Source organism: Polyodon spathula, chromosome 3 (genome assembly GCF_017654505.1).
Source record: "Polyodon spathula isolate WHYD16114869_AA chromosome 3, ASM1765450v1, whole genome shotgun sequence".
Taxonomy (NCBI): Eukaryota; Metazoa; Chordata; class Actinopteri; order Acipenseriformes; family Polyodontidae; genus Polyodon; species Polyodon spathula.
Window position 1 is genome coordinate 63,045,176 of NC_054536.1, and position 10,502 is coordinate 63,055,677.

Here is a 10,502-nt window from a genome sequence, read left to right on the forward strand (position 1 = left end):
AAAATGTGCTTACTGTGTGTGTGTACATTGTAATTTACGTGCTAGATAAGGGGTGGCCAATCCTGGTCCTGGAGAGCCACAATCCTGCAGGTTTTCTGGGTCTCTTTAAATCCTCAATGGCTAAAGACCTAGGAAACATGTTAGTGTTCACCAATTAAGAAAACAATTGGTTTAATTAAAAAATAATTGGATCAGTTACGTAATTGAGAACTGAGGTGGAAGGAAAACCAGAAGACCCTACGACTCTCCAGGACCAGGATTGGCCACCCCTGTGCTAGATTGAGGCTCCCGTCTCTTCGGGGTGTTACATGTACATAGTCAGTGTTGCGCATTTATTTGTTTACTCTGTGTTTTTTTTTTAGCAGGGGGAGAAAAAAATACCTTAATGTTTCTTTATTGATAGCGGTGTTTATTCGAGGGTGGCCTCTATTATAAAGCTGATATATGACTGCGGGGTCAATACGAGGGCGTCTTTAATACGAGTAATACGGTATGTATTACAACTCCCACACGGACACGGGCTGAAAAGCCCTAATTTGTTTTCATTATTGTGTAATTGCTTAAATATCCCCCACACCTGGTAATGATTGTAAATTAGTCCCAGGTTTAAAATGCGTGCAGCCAGTCTGTTCTGGGTTGCTGTGTGTGAAGAAGCCCGCTAGTGTTTATATGAACTGCAGGTTTGAAGGGGGAAGTTCCCATTCACTAGCTCTACCCCTGGAGTTCCAAATTAACAAACACACACTGTAGTTTACAAGAAACAGAAGTTTGAGAAACATCCTGCACTGAAAGAATTTCAGCATGCACTTCTGTATACTGTTAGCTACGGATACTGTGCCTGCTGATCAATCAAAATATGCAAAATATGTAAACCATATGAAGGTGTTTAGCAGAAACACAAATGTGACACTGCATTTTTCAAATACCTGCGTGCTGTATTACTAGCCTGTCTTACCTTACTGGTTATATTGCTGGTAATAGAACTGTCAATTCAAAGTAACACCACCTGTCACAGAATTTAGGTTTTTTTTTTAAGTTTTTTTTTTTTTTATTATTATTATTTTATTACAAACTTAGAAACAGGTAGAATAGACATAAATGATAAATCCCCAGTATTCTCTACCAATACCTTAACGTTAAAAATATGCAAGTGCGTATTTATGGGTTACAAACGTGCTACAGTAACTTAACTATTATCTGATTAGTTTCCTAAATGTTGGTGCTGTTGCTAAGATTTGAATTGCAGCTTTGGATAGCCTACGTTTATTATGTTGGCATTTTTTTTTTTTTTTTTTTTTTTTAACTCAAACAATTTAGCTTATGCATGCCGTACTCGGCTTTTTTCTTATCCTATATTGCATTTTAACTAAACATTTGCATAGGCTTCACTCATTACTTCTATTCACATCAACCTTGTGTGTGTGTGTGTGTGATTTTTTTTTGTTTGTTTGTTTGTTTGTTTTTTTCATGTTTAAATATCATAAAACAATGTATTTAAAATGTCTTAATTTAATTTACCTTCCAGTGTCACCTCTTTCCCAGCTCTTTTCAATGCTTGAACTGCTTCATCGTGAGTGGCGTCCCTCAGGTTCACTCCGTTCACAGACAGGATCGCATCCCCTACAAACAGAACCTGGGTCTGGTCTGCAGCTAGACTTTTGAAAATCTTGCTGATCAGAATCGGCATCTTGTTCTCCTTCCCCCCTTTGATGCTGATCCCTAGCCCTCCGATCTCTTGCTTCACGACCTTCACGCACCTTTTCTGGTTAGCGATCGCTTCTGGCACTTGCTCCGGCAAATCAGTGAAAGCGGTCCGCACTGTAGTTTTGGGACTATTTGTGGGATGAGGGTGACCAGAGGAGTTGCTCCCGTGAGATCCATTGGTGATGCCGTTAAAGTTGACATTCTCCCCAAAATCCTCGCAGCTCAACGTTAGCGTTTCTTCCCTTAAGTTTGCCAACACTTTGTGCCACCGATCGCGGACTAAAACTTCCAGAAACCCACTTTTTTGCACTATGCTTGTTGATACTGCTGTTGCTACCGCCATCTTTGGAGCATTCTTAAAATACCATGTGATTGAACACACACAGGACTTTGCTCCGAGTCTCAGACTTGGCGAGGTAGTTTCTCTCTTTTTGCTAGTTAATCTCACTCGCTTCCCTATACTGGTGGACTGGAACCAACATAGGAAATCATATACTGAGCTAAGCACAAGTTTGTCACAAACGACCTGCAGTAAAACTATCACATGGCAATGTCCGGGTACTGAGAAAAAAAACTCACCGGCTGTTTTAGTGGAAATTACTAAGTTTTGTATTGCCTCGCTGTTATACGTAGGTTGGCATTACGTATGATTTAGTTTTTTGTGCTGCATTGTGTATCCCCTGATAAACTATGACTTTGACGGTGTGTACTTGACACTAGGGTTAAACTGTTTTTTTTTTTGTTTGTTTTTTTTTTTTTTGTTCCTTTTTGCGATGCTACTATACTGACTGGCACCACATGTTGTACTCACAAGTGTACATCTGACTTTTTTTGTTTGAATAACAACTTGCTAGATAACGAACTATTTTGAAACACAAGTCAACAGTCAGGTGTCGTTTTTTTTTTTTTTTTTTTTATTTTATTTATTTAACTAAAACTTTCTTAATACGAACACATAGACCTGGACAATTACTGTGCTAATAAGCGCAGGCAACATTTTGAACAAATTCAGTTCACAAAGAAAATATAAATAGTCTTTAAAAACACTCTTCACACAATACAACAAAAAGGTTCCTAAATTCTTATCTACTTATTTTAATCCACTTAATCAATGCTCTGGAATTACTTGGTCCAAAACAAATAGCTTTGGGTAAACTATGAAGACACTACAGAATGCACTTGCTAATCTGAATTGTATCTGATCTGTGGAATCTGTTAAGTAAACCCTGTCTGTGAACTGTGTGTGTGTATAAGTGGTTAATGATTTGTAAGTATTCAGAGTTGCTATATAGGAAACTCAAACCATTCAAACTACAAAATGTGTACTTGCAGGCTGTTCAATTTTCCTTTTGAATTAAATCATATTTTAAGATTGTTTCAGTAAAAGCTTTTCTGGATTTCAGAATAAATATACATATGAATGTAAGTATTATCTGATCAACTTCTCAAAATAGCTCTGTCACCTTGTATTTTTATATGGTTTTTATTTCGACTCCATTGTTCAATTCCCCAGGAAATTGCTGAATTATTGCTGTAGTGATGTGGATATTAAGAGGTAATTAACTGTTAGTCTATTTTTTTTTTTCTCTATTTAACTTCTGTCTTTCAGTTATTGCCAAATTTGATTTGAAGTTCCAACATACTTTTTTTTTTTGAGGAGAAATGTAAATATTTTATCAGTTCTAGGGCAACAATACTTGCTGCAGCTTTGAATATTCTCTATGTAAACCATGATTAATACAATAGCTTGTGTAGATTAAGTCTATTTGCGAGATGCAGGTGTAACAGGTGAAAAAGTGAGGGTGGCACAGGGGTTTAATGCACTAGCAATTTATCTCCAGAGGCTGAGGATTGGTGGCCTTAAAACGCTCGATCACAAAACCATCCTTGTTACACAATTCAGCACTACTGGCATTGGGCACCAAAACAAAGGACAATGACTGGAGGAGCTTAGTCAAGCGCCCTCCATGACAGGCTAAAGGAATGTTTGTAAAACAGTGTGGGGAAACTCACATTCACAGTGCTTGTGCTCTCTGTGTAATGAACACTTCACCCTCCTACAAACCAGTCCATTTTATGAGTATCAAAATTCACCACAATTGTCATCATGATGTAAATTAGCATGTCTTCCTTTTTGAAGTGCTACTGATGTAGAATCCACCATGAGGCATGTTTCGAATCCTTTTGTAATGGAGCTACTCCTTAACAGGTACTTGCCTCTCGATTTACCGAGCTTGCTCCTTAGTTAACCGGTAAGGCGTTTGTCTTTGGTGTGCGGCTCCTGTCCAGCGCTTGCCTTTCTGTTCAATCCAATGGACTGAGATGGCAATTCATTACTTTGTATGCAAAAAAACCCCTCCAAAAAAACAGGAAGGTAATTTCAATAGGATCTCAGTGATCACTGTTACTGCAAGTTATAACACCTTTCTGTCTGTCATACTGCTTCCAACTTGATTGTACAAGAATAAACAACACAAACATTAAGCAAACCTGTAAATGGGGTGGACTGTATACAAGGAAGATAATTATTATTTTTTTATCCTAAGTTGTAGTGATCTGTTATGGTAAAAAATATGTTGAATAGATTAGTTGTATAAAATGTTGCCTCGAACCTGCTGGTTCTACGGGGCGTTGCCTGATCACTGGGTGAGACATCTGGGACAACCCTGCTCTTAAGACCAAGGAGCAGCTGGAGATGCTGTTGAAAATGGACATGAACTTAAAAGAAAGGTAGTCAACACATGGGGGCTGACCCAAAAATTGCATTCATCCCTCATTTTCAATAATTAAAAAATAAATCCTTATGTTTTATTTGACCCAATTTCAGTATCTGCCATAAGAGGGCACATTGGATGAGATTGAGTCATGACACCATTAGTATTTGCTGCTGTGCTTCAAATAGGCTCACTAAGTGACACCTAGTGGTAGACCATTTAAATGGTCTTTTTGGTCAGATCGCAATAAGGATACTTTATTACTGCAAATATTATTTTTCATGTCTTATTAAATATTACTTGAAGTACAACTTCAACGAAGCTGTTGCGCACTGGAAGGAAAAAATGTTGGAGTGAAAGCCAGATAAAATCAGAAAAACAAGTAAAACAAGCCATGTCTCCCTAATGTGATATTTTAAGTTAAAAGAAATGCATGCTGCCTAATTTTGACATTGTTCAGGTTAAGTCTGTCAGATTGTATTTACAGACCTCATTGCTGGAAATGAAACAGACTGGTGGCAGTCAATACGTTTTAATTCAGGGCAGACATACTTTGTTAGGTTAGTTAGACACAATCTCCCTTTCCTAAAACCATGCTGACTGTTTTCCAGGATAATGTTACCATATAGGTAATTTTTTCTATTGAATCTTCTTATCGTTTACATATAATAGAAGTCAGGCTTTGTGGATCGGGACAACCCCTGTCCAGGAGACTGCTGCATGATCTTAGTTACCGGTTTGTAAATAACTTCTTTCATTTCTTTTGAGTACTATTGGGAGGATCTCATCAGTCCCAGTGGATTTGTTTATTTTAAGAGCTCCTAGTCCCTTTAACACTTCTGCCTCTGTTATACTAAACTTATTTAAAAGTGGACAGGAACAGGCTGACATGTGGGACATGTTATCCGTATCCTCCTTTGTAAAAAACCTGTGAAGTAAGATGCATACCAATGTCCGTTTCCTTAGGAAGGTGAGATCAATTTTTCTGTACCCTACATTTATTCATTCTTGGTTACCATGGAAAGCATTCTATACAAGCACTTATATGTACTTATAAATAACTGCGTAATTACTGAAGTCTGTCGAAGCTCACTTATCTGATTTAATCTCCCACATTGTCTCCATTGAAAAGCATTAGATTTACAGAAAAGCTTTGTCAGGATTTAGGTATTATCACAGGATTTTTATATTCTTATAGACGTTTTCTTTCATTTTATAATAGACGCAACAATGCAAAATTGATCATTTATTACCATCGATGTAAGAGTTAAAACTTGTTTCACTGCATCGTATGCATTCTTTAAGTAAATGCAGTTACAATTCAAGATGTTTGTACTGTATCTCAGCTTTATATTGACAAAAGGCAAAATAACTAAAACAGGCCCTGGATGTGTTATTTATTTTTGTTGTTGCCACGAATGTAGTGCTTGTGAGTGGTGCCATTCTCACAGAATTCTAGGAAGGAGTCCCCTTTTTGTTTATAGTAGTTATGCAATGGGCAACTACAACTAAATTCTTAACAAGGTGTGGCAGGGCAAAGTTGTCCTGCCCTTTTAAGGGAAGGGGGTCACGTGATTGGCAACTGTTCTGGCTCTGAAGTGGAGCTACAGCCCAGAGCTGGAATGCCTGCCAATTAAACACGTGACCCCATTACCAATTGGGGGATTATATAATTATTTAATTATATTGTATTGTTTTATTAAAATAAACCCCTTGTTTGCTAAAATACCCTGTCTGAGTCTTGAGAATGCCAGTAGCCATCTTGTCACACAAGGTAAAAATAATGAAATACAGTCCATATGTAGCACAAACATTGAGCTTTTTAAAAATGCAATTACACAACTGCTATGAAATACACTCACCTCATAATTTAAAGAACAAACAACATCTCAGTCGTCACTATAAGTTCAATATAATACAAATTAAGATAACTGTAAAGTGATAAACTTCACTTTTTAAATAAATTAATAATTTGTGGTATGGACAGCTCTTCAAAAAGTTAAACAATAAAATCATAACTTTTTAACTTAAAACTGGGAAGTGTTATAGCCTCCCTAGGTGATTTAAAATAGTTTTTTTAACAGGTAAGGTTTTTATTACTTTAATAAAAAATATTATCGCATAGCATACATTTTTAATAGTTTATTTTTGTGGTCAGTGAAAGCACAATATTAAGTACTGTACTTCAAACATTTTGTTCAAGTTTTATCCAGTAGGGAGCGCTCTCTACTTAAGTTACATTCAAACATTTGTTTCCATCATAGCGCACAGCCTCCATTAACTGTTTCAGGCTGATTTTGATCTGTTCAGTTGGATAGATATCTGATATGTTCCTTTAGTTTAGCCTCCCAGTATTTATTATTCAATAAGAAAATATTTGGAAATACTTTTAAGGATTAAGGCATATTGTTTTCCGTGAGCAGTTTTTCTTAATTACATCAATTAAATTGAAGGTTCTAACAAGTCCAATTGAGGAAAGTCATTGTTTTTCTTTATCTGCACTTGTATGCTTGCTGTGAACCTGGAACTAGTTTAAGTGTAATTTTATATGTGACACTGGAGTGAGCTAAGATTAGTTGTTGGCTCTGTAATACAGTAAAGCTGTAAGGCATGTATATGTAGCTTTATGCTAAAGGAGACACCAGTGTATTGTGCAAACCAGTGTTTTGGGGGGGTATTGAATTCTGTAACCCGCTTTAATACTCGGCATTGGGGACTTTAAATATTGTCCTTTTAATCAAATTTCTCAAAATGCTGAGTTGGGTTTTTTTGGGCACTCATTATGAACCAGAATATTGTAAATTAGTCTTGTGTGGTATTTTTAAAGGTTAAGTAGGACCAGATTAATGGGGTTTTATAGAGCTACATTAATACTATGGGGAAGTGAAATAACGTTTTCCTTTTTTTAATGTTTAATAGTCGTCTCAGTGTACATTGTCAACTGAAGATTACTGAAGCATTCCATAGAAAACATGAATAGTGGTTGTCATTGTTCTAAAAGTCAAAAACAGTGCCCTTTTTAATCTTAGAAACTCCTTTCAGTTCTTCGACATTTGCAGAGGCTTAGCAAACTGTAGGAAAGAATGGGCAAGGCATAGCAAACTGTAGGAAAAGCATGGGCAAGAACAGAAGTACTGTAGAATGAGCCACACAAGGCACAATCTTTTATAACTTGAAGGGGTTTGGTCAGATATCCCTACCACCTTCATTTTACTATCTATCTATCTATCTATCTATCTATATATATATATATATATATATATATATATATATATATATATATATATATATATTGCTTCTTTAACATAAACAGAATTAACAAGAGCAAAGCAAAATAAAATGAAGATTTTTCCACTTTGACTGCTTTTGTCTCCTAATCGTTTCCTTAGAAAACTGTGATAAACTACAGTAAAATACATAGGCATGGTAAAACTTCAAAATCAGTATTCCCTGTTCAACTCTGACACCTAGTGGAGTTACCTTAAAATGTAGCTTGTCATACAACCAAATATGGTATTTTGCAATCTGATTTGCTGATAGTGGAAAGTTTATTAAAGTACGGAATATGGTTTAAATTAGCATTTCACTTATAGATTTTTTTTTTTTTTTTTACATTGTACAACTGGTTTATATGTATAGACCGCGAGTCATCTGATAAACCAAAGGCTGTTTGTCAATAAAACATATGGTAAGACTTTGAGAATGGTTGGAAAGGATGGCATCATACCAACTGGGTATTTTCTAAAACATAAAATGGAATACGTAACAGTTAAAGACATGGTTGACATACCTGTAAATAACTAACATTTTAACAATGCATCAGCTCTCCCTGTGAACTGAGTAACCCCTTCTCTGCTGAGGCCCTTGTGACGTTCTGTGCTGATGGAATTTTGGGTGCCCGCCATCCAGGAAGTGGGTAAAGTCACGGTACCAGAAGTCATTGCCCAAATATGGTAAGCGATGTCTCAGTCATGTATTGGCGGAGATGTGATTGAACTAGCTATCGCAGGGGGCGTGACTCCTTAATCTGTTCCTTTTGATGTGGTTACTGAAAGGACCAGTTTAGGAAACGGACGTAATTAATTAGCGTGAGTGTTTTGTTTGTTTGATGTGACACCACTGTTTCATTAACTGTTGGTCTTTCACCACACCTGCACAAGCACTCACTTTCGGGAGAAGTCACGGTGTCTTACTGTTTCAGGACTGAAACCCTTGTTTTGCACGGCGCGATACATATTGCTGTGTAGTGCCCGTGCTTATTATTTAAGTGTTGTTGACCCGCAACCCAGCCAAATAAATGAGCTGTTTTATTGAACTTCCGCTGTCATATGTGTTATTCATGAACACTGCACCAACTACACCTGCGCACGGTACAACTTTTAAGCTGCTGAATGTGCTTATGTGTAAATCTTTTCCACTTTGAAGCATTGAGCCCATGGTGTATATCACTGTCACCCAGATGGCTTAGGGTTAAAGTCAGACCAGGAGGAGAATGAACTTAGTACTGCCAGTGAAGCACTGATGCACGTATTTAATAAATAATTAGAATAAACAAACACTAAACAGAAGAATTTTTTTTTTAACAAAATAACCAGTGTTATTTACTCAAGGAGTAAATAACACATAACAAACGGCACATACCTCAACACCAACATTATCTCTAACATACTAACTATTTCACCACCCGTGATCATCTTATTTATACACCTGTGGCTGGAGCCTTAATTACTTATTTAAACATTTATTCAATTGACAGCTCCACCTACATTCCCACGTGTGTTTGCAGGGAGGGATACTCTGGCATAAGTATACAAATTTTGAAACTTTACAAAATAAAGATTTTTAGAAATGAATAACGTAACATCACCCTTCAGTGGTTTGTCACTCATAATCCTTCTGCAATCTGAGGTAATTTCACTTTATGTAGTAAATCGTCGTCGTCCCACCACAGTATTTGGACCTGTGAATCTGACAACTTTAGTTCCGCTATTAGTGGTTTTGAATTGCTCTCCCCAGTTCAAAAATACCACGTGCACCTTTTTTACACTGATATGTAAGCATTTAGAGAAGTCATTTTTGACTGCCTGATATAAATATCCCCTTTTATATCCTACTTTCAACAAATTAGCTTTTGAAAATATTCATTTCAAAACAATGTTTTTATGATGGCTGGATTCGATGCCACAAGACACACATAGCATTTTACATCATTCCAGCTCAGGTGTTCAACGATAACATTAAAAGTGCCTTATGTTTCTCTCTACACCTGCATTTGTTGAAAGAAATACATGACTTTTGAGAATTACTTTTTGATTTTGCTTTAAATTGGAACTTTGGATTTGTTTTTCAGAAGGATAACCTATTTTTGGACTTTAATAATTTTACATAGCATTTTTAGTTTGTGCATTTGCACCGTGATTAATTAATTGTATTTTGTTTTTAACAGCAGTTTTCCATTTCCAGTACTTAATCTAGTAAGGAAACTGTGGTATTTTCTATTGTTTTCATCTGTATATTATAACCCTAACTCAGATGGGGGTACACGGTAGACTAGATTATTTGGAAAGGGGTTCAGAGCCTAAAAAGTTTGAAAACCACTGCTCTAGACCGACACCAGGCCACTTTGACTTTTCCACTTTGTATTATGCAGCCGGTGGTCTAGCAGTCGTTTCCAACCTGTGGTGCACGTACCAGTAGTGGTATATGACAGGCTTGTATGGAAGGGCTTCTGGGTTAAAGTGTTTATTTAGTATGCATTTCAAATATTTAGTACATGTTCTAACTGGACTTTAGAATGTGTTACAATTCTAATTCTGGAAATGGCCCTGCTTACATTAATGATATGGTTTTACCTTCTGACCCTGGACGCCAGTTGAGATCTGCTGATGCTGGGTTTCTGTGACTACAATGATAAGCGCAGCTCTTGTGGTGGAAGAGCCTTTAGTCACTTCCAAACAGCCTTCCAATTGAAATCCGTAAAACTGACTCAATAAATGCATTTAAATCAAGGCTTAAAACACGTCTATATGCGGAGGCCTTTTTGTAGATTGGGATGGCCTATTTTAGAATTGTTTTTTTGTATGT

At 36.6% G+C, this 10,502-nt stretch overlaps 1 protein-coding gene across 1 annotated transcript in view; it reads right to left on the bottom strand.

Moving 5' to 3' along the window:
- The window catches only part of LOC121313293 (beta-1-syntrophin-like), a 78,527-nt gene extending 76,317 nt beyond the window's left edge, over positions 1 to 2,210 (bottom strand). Inside the window, exon 1 of the mRNA XM_041245676.1 lies at positions 1,519 to 2,210. Coding sequence (XP_041101610.1) covers positions 1,519 to 2,047 — 529 coding nt within the window. The 5' untranslated portion in view covers positions 2,048 to 2,210. The remainder of the gene's footprint in view (positions 1 to 1,518) is intronic.
- Positions 2,211 to 10,502: the final 8,292 nt, after the last annotated feature.